Source organism: Bison bison, unplaced genomic scaffold (assembly GCF_000754665.1).
Source record: "Bison bison bison isolate TAMUID 2011002044 unplaced genomic scaffold, Bison_UMD1.0 scf7180017864212, whole genome shotgun sequence".
Taxonomy (NCBI): Eukaryota; Metazoa; Chordata; class Mammalia; order Artiodactyla; family Bovidae; genus Bison; species Bison bison.
Genome location: NW_011494784.1, coordinates 3,415,364 through 3,438,424, shown reverse-complemented (window position 1 = coordinate 3,438,424; position 23,061 = coordinate 3,415,364). Strand labels below are relative to the sequence as shown.

Here is a 23,061-nt window from a genome sequence, read left to right as displayed (position 1 = left end):
ACTGAAGTGACTTAGCAGCAGAGAGAATGGAAGAGGCTACAAAGAGAAAGTGAGTGTTCCCTTGGCCAATAAAGACTAAAGGGCCAACCTTTAAATAGTGGTTAGGAAACTATTGCCAGCCCTCAAACTAAATCCGGTCCTTGGCCTGTTTGTATAAATAAAGTTTTATTGGAACACAGCCATGCACATTCATCTATGTTGTTTACAATGACTTTTGCACTCTAATGGCAGAGTTGAGGAGTGGTAACAGACACATGACCTGCAAAGCTTGAAACATTTACTAACTGAATCTTTGTAGAAAAAAATATGCCAAAATCTTTTTTAAAACAAATAGAATTTCCTTTAACTTTGGAAAGTGCTCAGGCAAAAGCATTCAGTTTACCTGCAACAAATGCCAGCAGACATTTAGGGGCCAGGAAGACCATCTCAGAGGCCTGAAGAGTCAGTGTTCTCCATTTCTTTTATAGGATAAAGAACAACAGGTGGCCTTTAACTTTTCTGTGGCATCCTTTTAATATTACACACATCTTAAGTGTTATACTGTTTCATGCCAATAGATTCTAGGCAGCTCATTACTCTGTTTATGTGTGGGCAGTGAGAGCTATGACTATCTCATCATGACATCTAAGTGGCACCCCTCACTGAAGTTCTTAGGGTAGTAAGAAATTAAAGAACAGCTGTATTTTTAATTTTCTTTTTTTTTAAAATCTACACCCAGGAGTGGAATTGCTAGGTCATATGGTAGTTCTATTTTTAGTTTTTTGAAGACCTTCCCTATTGTTTTCCAGTTGGGGCACCAATTGAGATTCCCACCAACAGTGTACAAGAATTTCTTTTACCCCACATCCTTCCCAACATTTTGTTTGTATTCTTTTTGATGATAGCAATTCTGACAGGTGTGAGGTGATAACTCATTGTGGTTTCGATTTGCATTTCTCCTGATGATTAGTGATGTTGAGCATCTTTTCACGTACCTGTTGGCCATCTACATTTCCTCTTTGGAAAAATGTCTATTCCGTTCTTCTGCCTATTTTTTAATCATGTTGTTATTCAAGAAGATAAGTAGACCCCAATGTGCATAGCAAATTATTTACAACAGCTGAGATATGGAAGCAACCTAAGTGTCCGTCGCAAGATGAATGAATAAAGAAACTGTGGTATAAGTGTGTGTGTGTGTGTGTGTGTGTGTATATATTGGAGAAGGAAATGGCAACCCCCTCCAATATTCTTGCCTGGAGAATTCTATGGACAGAGGAGTCTGGTGGGCTACAGTTCACGGGGTTGCAAAGAGTAAGCTACGATTGAGCACATATGTGTATATATACATACATCTCTATATAGATACACACATACATACATATATACATGGAATACTACTCAGGCATAAAAACAATTTTTGTCATTTGCAGCAACATGGATGAACTTGGAGAGCATTATACTAAGTGAAATAAGTCAGAGAAAGACAAACACTGTATATCTTACATGTGGAATTTAAAACTACAATAAAGTGAATATAACAAAAAAGTAGCAGACAGATATAGAGAAAAAACTAGTGGATGGGGTTGGGAGTGGTAATATATAGGTGGGGGAATGGGAGGTACAAATTATTGGGTATAAGACAGGCTCATGGATGTATTGTACCACACAGGGAATATAGTCCATATTTTGTAAAAACTGTTAATGGAAAATAATATTTAAAAACTGTATAAAAAATCATGATTTTATAATATTTGTACATGCACAATCTTCAACTTCATAAAAAGTGAAAAAAAAAAGAACTGCTGATTCTTCATTCTTTTTCCAGCTTAATGAGTAGCTGAGTGCACACTGCTGGTCAGGGGCCATGACCGTACCTGTTGGCCAAAAGCTGGGACCTGGTTCCTGAGGGCGAGGTCAGGTAGATGGCCAGGTCTCCCCTCCTGGGGTGGGTGATGGTGATACGCACAACTACATGCTCCAGGTAGTTGACGTGATGGTTGGGGTTGTCAGAGCAGCCCGAAGCTTTGTAGATGGAGCGCACTGCACTGTTGGGGCGAATCGTCCTGCAACAGAGAGAAGAAGTTTGAGCAAAGTGCACAGCAGAGCTCAACTGAGTGAACCTGCAGGCCTGGCAGGACTACATGATGTAAGATAAGCAGTGGGTGCTGCTTACTAAAGGACCAGCCCCTCACGCAAATGGTTAGGTTGCTTAAAGGAGTAATCCTGCTTGGACTGTGAGAAAGATGTTAAATGAGAGGAATGGGGAATTTAAGGTGTCTCTGATCTTCATGAAGGTAGTGGATATCGATCTTGTTAAAACAGATTCCTAGGCTCTGGAACTGGAGTTCCTGGGGTGGGTCACGAATGAGCATTTCCAGCAAGTTCTCCAGTGACAGTGATGTTGCTGATCTATGGAATCCACTTTGTGTACCACCAGTATAGGGGACTTGAGGACTACTATGACCTTGGTTCAAATCACTGGTCTACCATTTTCTTGCTCTATAAACTAAGAAGAGCCCACTCTTCTTGCCTACAAGGTCCTGTCTTCTTCCCAAACTCCCTCCTGTACCTCTCTGCCCTCTGAATACTGGGTTCCAGCCACACCAGCACTGGTTTGAGTTCTGGAATAATTCAAGTTTCCCAGCTCAGGGACATTACATATGCTACTCTGCCTCTAGTGCCTTTTTATTGCTGTTCCTATGGCTGACTCTTCTTCTTTCATGATCAAAGCTTAAATTTCGCTCTCTAAGCACATCATTGAACCATAGGAAAATCATGTTCCCTACCTTTCATTTTCTACCCTTTTTATTTCACTTATTATAACTTGTAATTATCTATTTATTGTATTGTTTTGGTTTGACTTCCCCAATAGACTGTAAGCTCCATAAATGTGGAAGAATTTCTTATTCCTGTTTCTATCCCTAATATCTAGCCCCATTCTTTTTTTTAAATTTATATTGTATTGAAGGATAATTGCTTTAAAGAATTTTGCTGTTTTCTGTCAAACCTCAACATGAATCAACCATCAGATCAGATCAGTTGCTCAGTCGTGTCCGACTCTTTGCGACCCCATGAATCGCAGCATGCCAGGCCTCCCTGTCCATCACCAACTCCCGGAGTTCACTGAGACTCACGTCCATCGAGTCAGTGATGCCATCCAGCCATCTCATCCTCTGTCGTCCCCTTCTCTTCCTGCCCCCAATCCCTCCCAGCATCAGAGTCTTTTCCAATGAGTCAACTCTTCGCATGAGGTGGCCAAAGTACTGGAGTTTCAGTTTTAGCATCATCCTTCCAAAGAAATCCCAGGGCTGATCTCCTTCAGAATGGACTGGTTGGATCTCCTTGCAGTCCAAGGGACTCTCAAGAGTCTTCTCCAACACCACAGTTCAAAAGCATCAATTCTTCGATGCTCAGCCTTCTTCACAGTCCAACTCTCACATCCATACATGACCCCTCCCTTTTGAAACTCCCTTCCATCTCCCTCACCATTCCACCCCTCTAGGTTGATACAGAGTCTGTGTTTGATTTCCTGAGCCATACAGCAAATTCCCATTGGCTATCAATTTTACACATGGTAATATAAGTTTCCATGTTACTCTTTCCATACATCTCACCCTCTCCTCCCCTCTCCCCATGTCCATATGACTATTCTCTATGTCTTTTTCTCCAATGTTTCCCTGTAAATAAATTCTTCAGTACCATTTTTCTAGATTCTGTATATATGCATTAGAATACAGTATCTATCTTTCTCTTTCTGACTCACTTCACTCTGTATAATAGGTTCTAGGTTCATCCACTTCATTAGAACTGACTCAAATACGTTCCTTTTTATGGCTGAGTAATATTCCATCGTGTATATGTACCAGAACTTCTTTATCCATTCATCTGTCAATGGACATCTAGGTTGCTACCATGTTCTAGCTATTGTAAATAGTGCTGCAATGAACAATGGGATACATGTGTCTCTTTCAATTTTGGTTTCCCCAGGGTATATGCCTAGGAGTGGGATTTCTGGGTCATATGGTGGTTTTATGCCTAGTTTGTAAAGGAATCTTCATACAGTCTTCCATAGTGGCTGTATCAATTTACATTCCCACCAACAGTGCAAGAGAGTTCCATTTTCTCCACACCCTCTTCAGGATTTATTGCTGTAGCCTTTTTGATGATGGCCATTCTGACTGGTGTAAAGTGATATCTCATTGTAGTTTTGATTTGCTTTTCTCTAATAATGAGCGATGTTGAGCATCTTTTCATGTGTTTGTTAACCATTTGTATATCTTCTTTGGAGAAATGTCTGTTAGGTCTTTTTTCCACTTTTTGATTGGGTTGTTTGTATTTCTGGTATTGAGTTGTATGAGCTGCTTGTATATTTTGGAAATTAATCCTTTGTCAGTTGTTTCATTTGCTATTATTTCTTCCCTTTCTCAGGATTGTCTTTTCACCTTGCTTATAGTTTCCTTTGCTGTGCAAAAGCTTTTAAGTTTAATCAGGTCCCACTTGTTTACTGTTGTTTTTATTTCCATTACTCTACTCTTGCCTAGAAAGTCCCATGGACGGAGGAGCCTGGTAGGCTGCAGTCCATGGGGTCGCTAAGAGTCGGACACGACTGAGTGACTTCACTTTCACTTTTCACTTTCATGCATTGGAGAAGGAAATGGCAACCCACTCCAGTGTTCTTGCCTGGAGAATCCCAGGGATGGGGGAGCCTGGTGGGCTGTCGTCATTGGGGTCTCACAGAGTTGGACACGACTGAAGCGACTTAGCAGCAGCAGCAGCAGGAGGTGGGTCATAGAGGATCTTGCTTTGATTTAGGTCATCGAGTATTCTGCCTATGTTTTCCTCTAAGAGTTTTATAGTTTCTGGTTTTACATTTAGGTCTTTAATCCATTTTGAGTTTATCTTTGTGTATGGTATTGGGAAGTGTTCTAATTTCATTTTTTTACATGTAATTGTCTAGTTTTCCCAGCACCATTTATTGAAGAGGCTGTCTTTGCCACCTTGTATGTTCTTGCCTCCTTTGTCAAAAATAAGGTACCCATAGGTGCATGGGTTTATTTCTGGGCTTTCTATCTTGTTACATTGGTCTACATTTCTGTTTTTGTACCAGTACCAAACTGTCTTGATGACTCTAGCTTTGTAGTATAATATGAAGTCAGGAAGGTTGATTCCTCCAGGTCCATTCTTCTTTCTCAAGACTGCTTTGGCTATTTGGGATCTTTTGTGTTTCCATATGAATTGTGAAATTTTTTGTTCTAGTTCTGTGAAAAATGCCCTCAGTAATTTGATATGGGTCACATTACATCTGGAGATTGCATTTGGTAGTATAGTCAGTTTCACAATATTGATTCTTCCTACCCAGGAACATGGAATACCTACCCATCTGTTTATGTGGTTTTAGATTTCTTTCATTAGTGTCTTATAATTTTCTGTGTACAGTTCTTTTGTCTCCTTAGGTAAGTTTATTCCTAGATATTTAATTCTTTTTGTTGCAATGGTGAATGGGATTGATTTCTTAATTTCTCTGACTTTTCATTGTTAGTATAGAGAAATGCAAGTGATTTCTGTGTATTGATTTTGTATCCTGCAACTTTGCTAAATTCACTGATTAGCTCTAGTAATTTTCTGATACTATCTTTAGGGTTTTCTATGAACAGTATCATGTCATCTGCAAACAGTGAGAGTGTTACTTCTTCATTTCCAATCTGGATTCTACTTATTTATTTTTCTTCTCTGATTGCTGTAGCTAGGACTTCCAGAACTATGTTGAATAACAGTCATGAAAGTGGACATCTTTGTCTTGTTCCTGATCTTAGGGGGAATGCTTTCAGTTTTTCACCATTGAGAATAATGTTTGCTGTAGGCTTATCATATATGACCTTTACTATATTGAGGTAGGTTCCTTCTATGCCCATTTTTTGAAGAGTTTTCATCATAAATGGGTGCTGAATTTTGTCAAAGGCTTTTTTGGCATCTATTGAGATGATCATATGGTTTTTATCTTTCAATTTGTTAATATGGGGTAACACATTGAATGATTTGCATATATTGAAGAATCCTTGCATCCTGGAAATAAACCCAACTTGATCACAGTGTATGAGCTTTTTGATATGTTGCTGAATTCTGTTTGCTAAAATTTTGTTGAGAATTTTTGTATCTATGCTCATCAGATACAATATGCTACAGGTCAATATACTATGATATTGGCCTGTAGTTTTCTTTTTTTGTGTTGTCTTTGTCTGGTTTTGGTATCAGGGTGATGGTGGCTTCACAGAATGAGTTTGGAAGCGTTCCTTCCTCTGCAATTTTTGAAAGAGTTTTAGAAGGATAGGCATTATTTCTTCTCTAAATGTTTGACAGAATTCTCCTGTGAAGCCATCTGGTCCTGGGCTTTTGTTTTTTGGGAGTTTTTAAAATCACAGCTTTAATTTCAGTGCTTGTAATTGGGTTGTTCATAATTTCTATTTCTTCCTGGTTCAGTCTTGGAAGACTGAACTTTTCTAAGAATCTGTCCATTTCTTCCAGGTTATCTGTTTTATTGCCATATAGTTGTTCATAATAGTCTCTTATAATCCTTTGTATTTTTGCACTGTCTGTTGTAACCTCTCCTTTTTCATTTCTAATTTTGTGGATTTAGTTCTTCTCTCTTTTTCTTGATCAGTCTGGCTAAAGGTTTGTCAATTTTGTTTATTTTCTCAAAGAACCAGCTTTTAGTTTTATTAATCTTTACTACTGTTTCTTTTTCATTTATTTCTGCTTGGATCTTTATGATTTCTTTCCTTCTACTAATCTTGTTTGCTTGTTTGTTTTTTAGTTCTTCTTTTTCCAGTTGTTTTAGTTGTAAAGTTAGGTTGTCTACTTGATGTTTTTTTTTGTTTCTTGAGTTTCTAGAACTGTATTGCTATAAACGTCCCTCGTAGAACTGCTTTTGCTGCACCCCATAGGTTTTGAGTTGTCGTCTTTTCATTGTCATTTGTTTCTAGAAATGTTTTGATTTCCTTTTGATTTCTTCAGTAACCTGTTGGTTATTTAGAAACGTGTTGTTTAATCTCCATGTGTTTCTGTTTCATACACTTTTATTCTTGTAATTGATATCTAGTCGTATAGCATTGTGGTCAGAGAAGATGGTTGGTACAATTTCAGTTTTCTTAAATTTACTGAGGTTTGATTTGTGACCCAAGATATGGTCTATCCTGGAGAATGTTCCATGTGCACTTGAAAAGAAAGTGTATTCTTCTGCATTTGGATGGAATGTCCTGAAGATATCAATGATATCCATCTCATCTGATACATCATTTAAGACTTGTGTTTCCTTATTAATTTTCTGTTTTGATGATCTGTCCATTGGTGTGAGTGGGGTGTTAAAGTCTCCTACTATTATTGTGTTACTGTCAATTTCTCCTTTTATGTCTGTTAGTGTTTCTCTTATGTATTGTGGTGCTCCTATGTTGGGTGCACAGATATTTACAATTGTTATGTCTTCCTCTTAGATTGATTCCTTGATCATTATGTAGTATCCTTTCTTATCTCTTGTAATCTTCTTTATTTTAAGGTCTATTTGGTCTGATATGAGGATTGCTACTCCAGGTTTCTTTTGCTTCCCATTTGCATAGAATATATTTTTCCATCCTCTCACTTTCCGTCTATATGTGTCTTGAGGTCTGAAGTGGCTTTCTTGTAGACAGCATATATATGGGTCTTGTTTTTGTATCCATTCAGCTCGTCTGTATCTTTTGGTTGGAGCATTTAATCCATTTATATTTAAAGTAATTATTGATATATATGTTCCTATTGCCATTTTCTTAATTGGGGATTTTGTAGATCTTTTTTTCTGTTGTATTTCTTGACCATATAAGTTCATTTAACATTTGTTGTAAAGCTGGTTTGGTGGTACTGAATTCTCTTAACTTTTGCTTGTCTGAAAAGCTTTTTATTTCTCCATCATTTTTGAATGAGATCCTTGCCGGGTCCAGTAATCTTGGTTGTAGATTTTCCCCTTTCAGTACTTTAAATATATCCTACCATTCCCTTCTGGCCTGCAGAGTTTTTGCTGAAAGATCAGCTGTTAAGCATATGCAGTTTCCCTTGTATGTTACTTGTTGTTTCTTCCTTGCTGCTTTTAATAATCTTTCTGTGTGTTTAGTGTTTGTCAGTTTGATTAGTATGTGTCTTGGCGTGTTTCTCCTTGGATTTATCTGTGTGGGACTCTTTGTGCCTCTTGGACTTGATTAACTATTTCCTTTTCTATGTTGGGGAAATTTTCAACTATAATCACTTCTAAAATTTCCTCATACCCTTTCTTTTTATCTTCTTCTTCTGGGACCCCTATAATTCGAATGTTGGTGTGTTTGATATGGTCCCAGAGGTCTCTGAGACTGTTCTCAGATCTTTTCATTCTTTTTATTCTGTTCTTCAGAAGTTATTTCCACCAATTTATCTTCCAGTTCATTGATTTGTTCTTCTGCTTCAGATATTCTGCTATTGATTCCTTCTAGAGTATTTTTAATTTCAGTAATTGTGTTGTCTCTATGTTTATTTTTTAATTCTTCTAGGTTTTTGTTAAATGATTCTTGCATTTTCTCCATTTTGTTTTCAAGGTTTTTGATCCTCTTTACTATCATTATTCTGAATTCTTTTTCAGGTAGTTTCCCTATTTCCTCTTCATTTATTTAGACTTCTGTGTTTCTAGTTTGTTCCTTCATTTGTGCAGTATTTCTCTGCCTTTCCATTATTTTTTTTTTAAGTTATTGTGTTTGAGGTCTCCTTTCCCAGGCTTCAAGGAAATTTGAATTCTTTCCTTGATGAAGGTTGAATTTTTTCTTTCTTTTGGTTTCTGTCCTCCTAAAATTGGTCCAGTGGTTGGTGTGAGCTTTGTATAGGGTAAGATTTGTGCAGAGTTTTTGTGTTTTTTTTGTTTGTTTTTCCTCTGATGGGCAAGGCTGAGTGAGGTGGTAATCCTGTATGCTGATGATTGGGTTTGTATTTTTGTTTTGTTTGTTGTTTAGATGAGGCATCCTGCACAGGGTGCTACTGGTGGTTGGGTGATGCCGGGTCTTGTATTCCAGTGGTTTCCTTTGTATGAGTTCTCACTATTTGATACTCCCTAGTCTTAGAGTCAGTGCTCCTATTCCAAAGGCTCAGGGCTTGATCTCTGGGGCATATGTTCCATGCTGAACAGCCTCAGAAGCTTCAGGCTTAGCATCTTGAAGTTCGGCTGGGAAGACTGGTGGGTGACAGCTGGTCACTGTCACCAGGCCTTGCTCAAAGTTCTGACGTGGCTCTGGGTGCCTCTGGTCAGCTGTGTCTGAGCTACTTCACTGGGCTCTGAGGGTCCCGGGCATCTGGCAGAAAGGGCGCAGAGATGCAGCACATGCAGGAGGAGATCTGGACTCCTCCCAGCTGCATGTGCCACCAGTCCCATTCTTGCTATCCAATAAATGAAAGAAAAATAGATGCTGAATTGGTAAATGAAATATGTGTAGAAATAAACAATTATTCCATTTGATCTCATTTCTTCATTTGTCAAAACGGAATAAAACCCATGTTGTTATCAAGTTTTAAGAAGAAAACACACTTTAAGTTGCTAAGAACTCAATAAATACTGGTTAACTTTTTACTCCTTTATTTATTTTTTTCATGTTCTTTGCCACAAATGGGTAGAATGAGAAAAATTTAGTCCATTTGTTTCTGCTTCATAACAGTTTCCTCAAGAATTATAATGGCTCTGTTCTTATTACAAACCAAAGTTCATAAGTATTTTTCTGAGCTAACTCTGTATAAAAAGAAAGCCAAAAGCAAAATACTAATAAAATCATTATGCTGCTGCTGCTGCTAAGTCGCTTCAGTTGTGTCCGACTCTGTGCGACCCCATAGACGGCAGCCCACCAGGCTCCCTTGTCCCTGGGATTCTCCAGGCAAGAACACTGGAGTGGGTTGCCATTTCTTTCTCCAATGCGTGAAAGTGAAAAGTGAAAGCAAAGTTGCTCAGTCGTGTCCGACTCTTCGCGACCCCATGGACCGCAGCCCACCAGGCTCCTCCATCCATGGGATTTTACTGGAGTGGGGTGCATAAATCCTAATTCTTCAAATTCAGTGCCTAGGAGAGACTTCACCATCACTTGGTAAATCCTGTTGCACAGCCTCCAGGTTTGTGTGACTGAAACAGGACACTGGGCCCTGGAATCTGAGTAAAGTGCAATCTCATTTACTGTGCATCCTGCATCACTCTCAGAGAACTACATGGTAAGCAACTAAATTTCCAGAACATAAGGTCGAGTTTTGGGGGTATACCAACTTATGGGAGATACTTCTACCATCAGACAGAAATACTTACAGAGTAGAAACTTGAAGAACATCCACCTGTAAGGGTTCTCCCATCCCCTTATAAAATATGCTTTTCTTTTAAGGATTCTTGGCTTATACTAGTGGGCTTTCCTGGTGGCTCAGATGGTGAAAAATCTACCTGCAATGTGGGAGACCTGGGTTCTATCCTTAGGTTGAAAAGATCCTCTGGAGTAGAGCATGGCAGGTTATACTAGGACGGATTTAACAGTTTAGGGTCTTAGACATTCTATTAAAATTTTATAATCACGTTAGAAAAAAACTACACAAACTACTAGTTTTCATGTGCAACACAGGGCTGTCTCGAGACATCTGCATAGGCCAGCTCTCTTTTAGGGAATGGTCATGCTGTCTGCTTGCAGCAAACATTACTTGATTTGTCGGTCTGTGCTCTCCACACACACGTGCTGCTGGGGAACAGTGGTCCACTTCTCCGCCTCCATCACCATGGCTTCTGCATCCATCAGTCCAAATCCATAGAGATGGCTCACTACAGAAGGCAAGAAGTTGGTCAGCTTTACCATGGTTGGTAGCAACCTATGCTATATATGTTGACTTATACTTTCACTCTGTAGAAAAGCCAGACACAACCCAATGGGAGCCAAGCTTTCCTTCTAGTAACAATTAAAAAACAAATAAAACAAGTAAATAATCAAAAGAAGAAAATAAGATGAATGCATATTGTTCACTGAATATGTATTGTAACTAGTAACAGAACTACCATTTATGAATTGTTATTACATGGCAAGTATTAGTCCATATTTTTACATTTAATCCTCCTAACAATCTTAAGATGTTAGTGCTATTACTATTATCACTCATGGATGAGGAGAAAGAAATTTGGCTGAGACTGACTAGCAGTTCAGTGGTTGAGCCAAATTCTAACCCACAAAGATTTACTACCAGGCTCCACTGTTAACCACTTGTATTCAAGTGATAACACCATTCCATTTGTAAGATAAAATAATTAGTAGGTTTAAAGAGAAGTGTACACAACTTCTGTTAGTGCAGTCAAAACTAACATGCAAGAAATACCAATTTTCTGACATATCTAGTTTTTTGGTTGAAAATCCTAGAAGACATAAATCATTACCTTTCCTCTAGCATATGAAAAATTTATTAAAGTTTATGCATGAAATATTTGGAGGCTTCTAAACTTTCCTGACACCTTCTTATCCTCGGATGTTGTAAACTTTTAGTTCTCAGTGAGAATATCTATTTATCTAAAGCTAAATTTGACCTAACTTTCTCAGAAACTTTACCTATATATAGGAAAACTTAATGATGATACAGTGATAGCTACATTTGCAACTCTTTCTAAAAATACTTTAAAATCCCAGTTGAATACATAAAATCTCCACCTTGCATTAAACTCTTTTATATCTTTAAACACAAAGTCCTACTTTACTCTGCTATGGCAAAGATATATGTAGAATTTTTATACAGGTACTTTTGCAACTTTTATTATAAATATTTTTCTTAATTAAAAAATAATGTATGTTCATTGTAAAAACTTGTAAATACATCCAGAAAAGAATAATTAAAACTCATCAATAACCTCATCACAAATTGGTAACTGTTATTAACAAGTCTATTTAAATTTAGTTACATAATATTACATGAGGCAAGCTTGCCTCCTTAATTTGAAGAGATACAGAGTAACACACATATAATAGAGGAGAAATGTCAAATTTGGGATTAAGGAAACCAAATTGTGGAGCTCTTTTGTTAAAGTTCACTGAAATCCTATGTTGTCACTTATCACTTAACCACAGTCTATATCATTTCACCATGGATATTCAAAGGTATTTTCTTGCCCTGGAGGAATTGAAATTATTGATAAAGACACAATGCGAGGCTCTCTAACTCTTCATGGTACCCAAATATCTCCAAGCCAGTGTCAAGTGATTTTAAACCAGTATAATTTATAATTTAATCTCAGTTCAGGGAAATAAGATGAGAGATTTGATTGATATGAAGGGGGCGGGGAAGAGGGTGAGGGGGTGGGTTTGGGGAGGGTAAGGATTTTGAATAGTCTGCAAAATGGGTGTTTTGGCCCCAGCTCAGCTTTGCACACTGCCCTTCCCCACCTCCCTACCCCCAATAATTGTCAACTTAACAACCTTTAGAATAAATTAACACGCAGAGCTGTCAAATACAACAAACACTTCATGGCTGTTAAACAACCACTTGAGTTAAGTAGAAAAGCACCTTGAGTCTTTATGAAGGCTGTAAATTGTTTCCTTTTCTGACTCAATTCCTACCCTCCAGAGACAAGGTCTGTTCATGTAATACTCAAAGGAGGTGTTCAGAACAAAGGCTGAGTAGCTCCCGTTAAACTACAGAATGGCGAGTCAACAGAAAAAAAATTTTTATTACTAGAATATTAATAAACAAGGAAATTAGACTAGATCAGTGAAGGCCACCAAATCTCTAATGGAGACTTGCAGCATTTTAAAATATTTTAATATACTGAAATTGAGAATCTGTCCACAATCATGATACACAGCTGAAGGAAAAAAAAATGAAATAAATTTATTTTTTCTTTTTTTGGGAGGAGGGGGGCAATGCCAGCAATGTATCAACTCTCTTCTGAATGGCAGTTATTTGTTTGGTTTTTGGTAAATACTAAAGAGAAAATAATTACACAATAAATGTGTTGGGCAGATAAACTCCTTCAAAACATGGTGTTAACAGGGAAAATAGCCATTAAATGGTTTGAAAGCTCTAGTAGTTTTATGAGATATAAGTGACATGTAATAATTTTTTTATATGACATGAAGTTTCACATTCTAAAATTAACTTATAAATTCAGAACATGTGTTTTATTTTGTTTGCTTGTTTCTGTTTTGGTGACCATTTGAGTCACATCTCGCTCATCACACTGTTACCATTGTTACCATGCCACAGGGGGTATGATTTCTCTTCAGTGACTGCAGGGCCTCTGGCTTAGAGAAGAAGTTCCAAATGTATTTGTGAAGTAAATGAATGTAACTGATCTGAGAAACTGTATTTAATTCACCAAGTGGCATAAAATGTTTCCAGGAGAATTGTAAGGGGGAATTAGGAGGCCTGTTCATTTTGTTACAGACTCCTATAAACTCATCATTAATAACTAAAAATGTATCCTAGTGTAGAGCCAATATTCCCACTTTCAAAAATTTTACAATTACCTGTATATAATATGCCATGCAAACAATTGGTTGTGATATGACCATTCCATAACTAAAATAGTTTTATCTATGCACATTTCTCATGCCATGACCTGAGCCTGAAAATAATTTTATGATGATCAAGTGGAATCTCTCCATGCAGACACTGTGCTAAATGCAAAATTCTATGGATTCAGTATTTAGAAAGACAATGAGGGAATAAAGCATGTATACAGACTAAATATCTTGAAGCATAGCTATGATAGGTATTTCAGAAACTAAATCTAACTCTTTGAAGAATGTGGTTGAACAAACTTAATAAAAGGAATTTGAAAAACTCGCTTACTAGTGTATTTGTTCCATTAGGTGGCATGACTGTTTATGCAGAGAAGTTCCAAAAAGTGGAGCTGCCTTGTGCCAGAAGTATAACTAGCTTTTATTCCAAGTAATCCAAAGGCTTCCCTGCTTGGACTGTTAGGTGGACAAGCAAAGAGAGGAAGATAGATGATGTTCCTGGGAGGTATATTTTCATTTTCTGATGAGACTAGAAGTGCCAAGAGGAGCTAGTCATTAAATATACAAGTAAATAATTGCATAGTTCAAAAGCAGATACAGTTGATTTAGACAGCAGTACTAGCTATAAGACCTAAAAAAGTCAGTTCTAAAGAAAAGTTAGAAAACTTCGTAGGCAAAGAAAAATTGAAATTTTGGGGCACAGGAAGTTATAACCAGGGAATTTGATATTCCTTATTGATGCCAGCTATTTTAAACCCTTTAAAAAGAAATATCACACTGATTGGCTATTTAATGATAACTCTAAATGGCTATTAGTAAAGCCCTGTCTAATATAGTAAAGGAATTGATTGGAACAAGTTTGTTTGTTCTTTAACTTTTTTGAGCTCCCTGAAGTAATAAGGCTTTTTGCTACCAGCTGTCAGATATACAGAGAATGCTATGTAGCAACCAGAAGGGCAAACAACAACAAAAATGGCTATGAGAGATTTAAAATTTTGCCTGTGACTGCAAAAAATACCACTAAGTAACTGCTATCCATTCCTGAGCATTTAGTATAAAAGTACAGTCAATTTCTTCCATTGGGGAAATCATTTCTTATGACTAGTTTGACTAAATGTCTAGGTTTACCCAACGTTGTCCTGGTTTGAGCACAGAATTCCTATGTCCTGGAGAAACTCCTTACTCATGGGCAAACCAGGTGAGTGGCCACCGCACGTGGAACTGAGGGAGCATGGAGTGGCGCTGAACTTTCACGTCTTTTCCTATCAATAGCCTAGTAACTGGGAGGCAGCTGTACAGGAATTCTGAACTTTGTTGAGACGTATTCAATCATCAAAATATAAAGTGTGGTTGATAAATTAGGTTCGATTACTCAATTGTTAGAAAGGGACAGTTTCAATACACTTCACTGATATAAGCTAAGAATTTATCCCATTAATTATGATATCACTTGTGCAGTTTAGAGCACCTACTACGGTCAACACAATGAGGCTCTGAAAGAAACAGAAAATGCTGTGAGTTCTCAGACTGCCAGGGGATGAGATAAGAATAGCTCTATGATTTCACTAAGAAACAAAAGTGGTAACTGTGTAATCACTGTAAGTGTGTACAAAAGACTTCAAAAGTCAAGAAAAGAAATCAGTTAAAAAAAAAAGATAATGGATAAAAAGCTTCCAAGAGAGCCTGCTCTATAGAAAGTACTCAATGAATGTTAGCTGAAATTTGGAGTCCGGAAGATGACATAGAGGGGAAGGTGATATCTGGACTGGGCTTTGGAGCTCTCGTTGGATTCAGCGAGGTGGAGCCAGAAGCTGGGGCCAGAATGGAGCCTCCTGATTAAAGAATCATCAGGTCTGTGTACCGTTCTTTGGCGCAGTGAGTAACATGGCAGCCCTGGCATGTGGGGAGAGTGGTCGGCAGGGCATGGGCATTAGCAGTCTACGTGGCCGGAAGTAAGGGGGAGAGAGTGGACTGTGGGGGAACTGGATGCCAACCATGACTGTGGGGTGTCTTCTGCCATCAGTCAGGCTGCTGTTCTTCTACCTAAAGGGAAAGCCACCAGGCTGAGAGATAGTTAGGCAAATGCAAATTACTGGCTTGAGGGGGGCTGCCGATCTGCAGGGTGGGGTTGAAACTTCCACTGAGATCAAAGAGCTCCTGCGGCTGCTGGAGTCCTCGCACCTTTGGGTTCTTTGATCCTCAATGTGCTGAACCACCTGTTCTGAAATAACTGCTCCCACCAGGGACCCTACACCTCCCGCACCTACTAATCAAACCAGGCAGAGGGCGTGAAACACACCCCATTGCACATGAATAATGTAAATGCTTAAGTACTGCTTCTTTTAAAGTAGAAGTAAACAGCTAAATAGGAAAACATAAAATGTAAGATTCATAAGCATGAAGAAGCAGAAGTAATACTCTTCCGTCTATGTCAGCATTTCTACACCCAAACATCTTGACAAATGAAAACAGGATGCTTGCAGAATTAGCCTTTTCTTCCCTTTTCTTACTCTCTTTCTCAGATATCTATCTCTTTATTATGTATCCTTTAAATTTCAGCATGAAAAGCACATAAGCTTCTTAGAGAAATCAGAACTAGAACTGCAGTGCTTTCTTCTGCCTCCTCCTGCAAAATGCAGACTCCCCGGGGGCAGGAAAAACCCCACATCCAGCACCTGCCTTATTGCCTTACTTTGCATGGTTTGTTTTTAGTTTTCCTTTGCTTTTCCTAAAATTGTAGGCTCTACTAACAACTGCAGCCAGATCCAAAGATGCCAGCCATCACCAGCACTATCAAGGAATTGCATGTGGAAGGTTTCCAGACACTGATACTTGGCTGTCTGCGGGGTCTGCACTTCAAAGCGCCCCTTGGGATATGTTTGGTCAGCAGCTGTAGGTAGTCAGGCAGCTCATCATTATAGAGATGAAGTAAAAAGAGTTTAGGAAACCACTGCTGAGTTTTTCTCCTCCATGTACAATGTACTTCATTATACTTGGTGCATATGCACACAATTTATTATATATGCATACGCTAGTAAAGTAATGCTCAAAATTCTCCAAGCCAGGCTTCAGCAATATGTGAACCGTGAAATTCCAGATGTTCAAGCTGGTTTTAGAAAAGGCAGAGGAACCAGAGATCAAATTGCCAACATCCGCTGGATCATGGAAAAAGCAAGAGAGTTCCAGAAAAACATCTATTTCTGCTTTATTGACTATGCCAAAGCCTTTGACTGTGTGGATCACAATAAACTGTGGAAAATTCTGAAAGAAATGGGAATACCAGACCACCTGACCTGCCTCTTGAGAAACCTATACGCAGGTCAGGAAGCAACACTCAGAACTGGACATGGAACAACAGACTGGTTCCAAATAGGAAAAGGAGTACATCAAGGCTATATACTGTCACCCTACTTATTTAACTTATATGCAGAGTACATCATGAGAAACGCCAGAATGGAAGAAGCACAAGCTGGAATCAAGATTGCCGGGAGAAATATCAATAACCTCAGATATGCAGATGACACCACCCTTATGGCAGAAAGTGAAGAGGAACTAAAAAGCCTCTTGATGAAAGTGAAAGAGGAGAGTGAAAAAGTTGGCTTAAGGCTCAACATTCAGAAAACGAAGATCATGGCATCTGGTCCCATCACTTCATGGGTAATAGATGGGGAAACAGTGGAAACAGTGTCAGACTTTACTTTTTTGGGCTTCAAAATCACTGCAGATGATGACTACAGCCATGAAATTAAAAGACACTTACTCCTTGGAAGAAAAGTTATGACCAACCTAGATAGCATATTCAAAAGCAGAGACATTACTTTGCCAACAAAGGTCCGTCTAGTCAAGGCTATGGTTTTTCCAGTGGTCATGTATGGATGAGAGAGTTGGGCTGTGAAGAAAGCTGAGTGCCAAAGAATTGATGCTTTTGAACTGTGGTGTTGGAGAAGACTCTTGAGAGTCCCTTGGACTGCAAGGAGATCCAACCAGTCCATTCTAAAGGAGATCAGCCCTGGATTTTCTTTGGAAGGAATGATGCTAAAGCTGAAACTCTAGTACTTTGGCCACCTCATGTGAAGAGTTGACTCATTGGAAAAGACTCTGATGCTGGGAGGGGTTGGGGGCAAGAGGAGAAGGGGATGACAGAGGATGAGATGGCTATATGGCATCACCGACTCAATGGACGTGAGTTTGAGTGAACCCCAGGAGTTTTAGGTGATGGACAGGGGGGCCTGGCGTGCTGCGATTCATGGGGTTGCAAAGAGTCGGACATGATTGAGCGACTGATCTGAACTGAACTGAAGATACATATCTACTGTTATCTTTTAAAATTTACAGAGTTAAGAAGATATGCCTGCCTTCTCTTAAGGGGATTTAAGAAAAGATAAACATGTCAAATTATTTTTTCTTCTTCTCTGGCCATTCTTCCTTTGTTTGCTTCCAAAGTGACTATAATAGGAAAGTAATTTGTTTAAGGTGCTTGACTAGTATTTCTTGACTGGAGGTAGGAAAACTATTCTACTACCTTGGGGAAACTTAGCCATGTATTCCTAGGCATACATAGATCACAACTGGGCTTGTTTTTAGGAAACTATGATTGTTTAGACAGAGATGAGAACAAAATAAAAAATGTTCCACAAGGGCTTTTGGATGAAAGCTAATTGAAGATTAGATTGACCATATGTCAGCTCCCCAGCCTAGATCTTCTTGTCATATAACCTGGACAAACAATTACCAGACTGGGATCTTAATGAGCCAGCAGTCAAAAATTCGTATTTTTGAATTATTCACATATTATTTATAGATAATGCTTCATTTAACTTTCGTTTATGTTTGCCTTTTCCTTAAATTTGCATAAAGGCATAGAAAATCTGACTGATGTTTATATTTTCGTGTGGGACAGCCACGACCTCCAAGGCCTCGTGAGTATATTTTCATACTCAGTAGTTAACAGAGGTTGCAAAGATATGATTATTTTATCCAACTATACCAAACATCCATGGCTCACCTGATATGATGCCATCACCTACTGCTGATATGATGGGTGGCAAACCCCAAAGAGTGATACACAGAAGAGCTTATTCCTTGCAGCTAGGAATGCCGCCTTCTGATTGGGAAGAAAGCCAACACTTATCTTTGTAAGTTTCAAGTGCTATGTAAGGCTTCTCGTGAAAATTCCTTTTCATTTAGATAAAACTCAAATAAGGAACAATAATAAGGACATTTCTGTAAAACTCACAAAAATAGGCCATTATAGAAGACTGCATATTCTCTTAAAAGAAATAATACTTGAGATGGTTCTTATGTCCTGGATTAAGATTTGGATTCATAGAGGTGTAATTCATGGAGTAAATTATGAGACAGGGATATTTGGAATGGTGCCTTCCTCAAGAAAGCTATGTGGGCCTGGAATCCCATGAATGGATTTAATCTGCAGGTAATGAAGTAGCCAGCAATCAAAAAATGACATCATTTATTTAATTAATATTTTAGAAAGACTGATCTGGCATTGATGTGTGGGGTATGAAATAGCAGAAGGACTGAGGCAGGGAACTAGTTATTTCAATGGTGCAGGCATGGGAGACCATAAAGAGGGTTATGCAAGAGGTGAATGAAATAAGAAATCACATAAGAAAGGGGCAAAGAAATTTCACATCTCACACTGTAGGATGCTCAGTCAGAGTGAACAGGATCAGAGTGAATGGGGTGATCTAGAGAAGGATATTCCCTGAGGATAGAGGTAACCTTGGGGGAGAAATTGCTTCATAAAAGATGACTGATAGTTCTATTTTGGAAGTTCTGAGTTTTAAATGACAGGAGAGCCTTGTGCAGAGATTCTAGGTTGGTAATGGATTAAGTCAATGTGGAAGATGGTAGAACTGGGAATCATTAGTCAGGAGGTGATCCTTGTCATTGAACGGAAGGCAGGGATGTGAATGTGGAATTAAGAGAATGTGAAAGGGAGGAAAGGAAGAAGGCAGAGAGGAGTGGAGAAGGAAAGAGAGCCAAGGTGTTCTCCCTCTAGAGCTCTCAAAGCAACAGTCCTTAGGGAATGGCCCAGGGAAAGGGAGAGAAAGGACTCAGGAGAATATCAGAGAAGAACGGGGCTGTATCTCTGCAGCACGAAAGGTAAGGAAAAGTAGTTCTGGACTGTGTAGATCAAAAGTATGAAACCCTGGAGAAAAACAAGGATCCTTCTGATCTGGCAAGCACGAAACGGTTGAACATCTTAAAGAGTAACTGCACTTCAAAGGTGGAAGTGGAAACAAGACTGCAGGAGAATTAAAAGACTGCACAGTAAGGAAATGGAAGCAGCTAAATCAGACTGATGTGTTAGTCACTCAGTTGTGTCCGATCTTTGCGATCCCATGGACTGTATGTCCATGGGATTCTCCAGGCAAGAGTATTGGAGTGGGTTGCCAGTCCCTTCTCTAAGGGATCTTCCCAACACAGAGATCGAATCCTGGTCTCCTGCATGGCAGGTGGACTCCTGACTATCTGAGCCACTAGGGAAGCCCCTAAATCAGACTACTTGTTGGGAATTTTTAATTGTGTAAGGAAGCACAGAACTAACACAGGACGATAATGTAAAAGTTCCCCCTCCCCGCTGAAGTTTGAAAAGAGAATGCGATCATCCAATTGACCAAAAGGAGAATGCGTGCAGCTGGGAGTACACGCATGCAGTAAGAGACTGACAAGAGATGAGATTTTTTATAGAGCATCTTTCATACATGGGATTCTTTATCCAAGCTACAGAAAAAAATTATTGGAGAGAAATTTTTTTCATTTCTTCTGAGGATACTATTTCAATTAGCAACACTCAAATTTGACTAGGAGAGAAATTAATTCATTACATACAGTGGATAACTTGGGCCGGTGTTTCCAAAATCTACATGTGCATCACCCAGAGGACTTGTTAGGGCACTCATTGTGCAACCTCACCAATTAGTAGTTTCAAGGCAAGGCTCAGATTTGCATTTCTACCAAGTTCCTGGGTGATGCTGATATTGTTGGTTCAGGGACCCCACTTTCAGAGTCACTTCTTGAAGCTACTACAATTAGTATCTTTCCTAGAAACCTAGTTTACCAGTGATAAAGCCTGGTTAATTAGGCTTATATCTCCAGCATAGGGCTTGAGTCTCTGCAGGCATGGTTTACAAATATCCTGCCCTCACGCCAGAAGTGCCAGAAGTAAGCTGCTTACACAGAAGATCATGCCAATATCTTTTCATGTGGGCTACCTACCAGAAATGTTTTTGCTTCTCTTACAAAACTACTTTTAGATGATAAAGTTCTCCTAATTAATCTATAGATGCAGATCCCTCGTTGTTCAAGCACAGGTTTGTGTAGATATTTTCTTCTTTGGATGCACATCACTTGAAGAGTTAAGTTCTCTGCATTGTTAGGATAGAATCACTGTTTGATTGAGATACAAAATCATGGTCAATCACAATGTTGAAAATAGTAAATGCAGTGAGGTAGCTATCTCTTAACCCTACTGCCTCTATAACTGAAGTGCACTTATCAAGCATGTTTCAAGTATGCTTCCCAAAAGAAGAGGTCCAGAAGTTTTGTATGGGTGGTAAACATATCTCATACATGCACCTTTTTAATACATTAGCTAATGAAATCTTTAAAATAGTCCTATTAGCCAGATAGTATTATTCACAATTTACAGTTGAAAATACTAAGTCTCATGAACTTAGTATTAAAAAAAAAAACAAAAAAACTGTCTTAAACTCACTGGGACTTGATCCCAAGTATTCAAAATCTTCATCTATTATACACATACTCAGTGATCACCACTATACAAAAGACACATAGTATTTCTTTCAACGAAAGTACTCAAATTGAATTCTCAGAATAAGACAGCAAAGGTAGGGGGGGACATTTTGGGATTTATCTATGCATCACAAATGAACACTGGAACATTTTATCCTCTCTGCTTTCTGCAAATCAACTGCATTAAAAACTGCTCTCTTCTTCAAAACTCATTAAAATAGTATGTGCAGAAAAAGATATATGTGAAGTTTGGAAGAAAAGTTAACTGGCCCAGAGCCCTTATTCTTGCTGAGAAATGACCTTCTTCAGTCATTTCTATCAGGAGTTTTCCCTGACTGAGAAAATATTATTAATATGGCAAAGTTACTTTATTTTATATTCATGCTGAGGCCATTTTTTTTATTACAGCTAACTAGGCATGCACAGATGGACAGATGGCACTGGGTGGCAAAGAGCAGCTTCCCATTTGTTAACATCCAGCAGTGATCACAGTACCCTCTTTTTTTGGCTCTTTCAAAGATGACTCTGGAAACTTCAGGGTGTACCATGGTTTCTGGTAGAACATCATAAAATGAAGCCTGTTGAAACTATTACTGGGATGTGTGATGGAAGTTTAATTGCTTTCAAATGCCTAAGGCTAGCAAGATGTGAACATGTGTAAAGAGTTGAATTGAGATTCTAAGACAAAAAAAAGTCTGGATCTATTTATGTAACAGAAGATGTATTCAGATGGATTCCACAAAGTGATCGCCTGGTGTGTGTAACTGTACCTTCCTAGATGCAGTGGCCCTAGGAAGTTATGCATAAAACTAGGGAGGGATTAATTTTCAGGATTTCTTTTTGAATCCTTGGGTCTGGTTTATATTGTAGACACTAGCATGAATATAAAGATCTCCATGGGTAGAAAAAAAGGATAGGCAAAACCATCTTTACTAAAGTTTAAAAAGAGAGGAACAATGTTTCCTTTCGTTCATTTGGCTTATCTTATTGATCTTGAGGGCTTCCTATGCAGCAAAAGTGGTAAAGAATCTGCCTGCCAATGCAGGAGACTTAAGAGATATGGGTTCAATCCTTGGATCAGGAAGATCCTCTGGAGGAGGGCATGGCAATCCACTCCAGTATTTTTGCCTGGAGAACCCCACGGACAGAGTCTGGGGGGAAGTCCACAGGGTCTCACAGAGTCAGACACAACTGAAGCAACTTAGCATGGCACAGCATGTACATTGATCTTGAACCGATTTTCACAGCTGGAGCACTGCCCATTTGGCATGGTCTCAGTGTGGTCATAGCAAGTTAGAGCCTCCTGTCCCTCCCGGGGGACAGGGAATTGGTGCCGTAGTCTGTTCTGGGAAAGCTGATGCCAGAGTCCAAAACTGATAGGCAAGGACTAATTTCAATGACAGAGTTCCTCCTGTGCACCTCAATCACATCTCTCTCTCTCTCTCACATTTAAAGCTCTATTCCTTTGTAGAAAAGAAGGTCTGTTGGGAGTACCTTCACAAGACAGCTTGTTAATAATCATGAAAGCATCTCATATAGCTTTTTCACCACTGCCTTATGCCTGTGCTCATGTATCCTGCATATGTCAATTTTTAATCACCCCACATAAGAATCTCCTACTGACTCCATGTGAAATAAGCATACATTTGAATGCATGAAGCTTCAATCATTTTTGGTCAAAAAATCAGGCAGAATAGAGAAAGAATAAGAAGAGAAAACTAGATTTGTGCTTAAACTCATTCACTCAAAATTCTAAGATTTTACATCAAACTATGTCTAGAAGCTGGGGATGATGAAA

General features: G+C 38.8%; 1 protein-coding gene across 1 annotated transcript in view; it reads right to left on the bottom strand.

Annotated features, from left to right (window-relative positions):
• Nucleotides 1-23,061, bottom strand: part of PCSK5 (proprotein convertase subtilisin/kexin type 5) — a 610,290-nt gene that overhangs the window by 207,887 nt on the left and 379,342 nt on the right. Inside the window, exons 15-16 of the mRNA XM_010844912.1 lie at nucleotides 10,690-10,807; nucleotides 1,854-2,042 (exon numbers count right to left, since the gene is read on the bottom strand). Of these exons, the coding sequence (XP_010843214.1) occupies nucleotides 1,854-2,042; nucleotides 10,690-10,807 (307 nt within the window). The remainder of the gene's footprint in view (nucleotides 1-1,853; nucleotides 2,043-10,689; nucleotides 10,808-23,061) is intronic.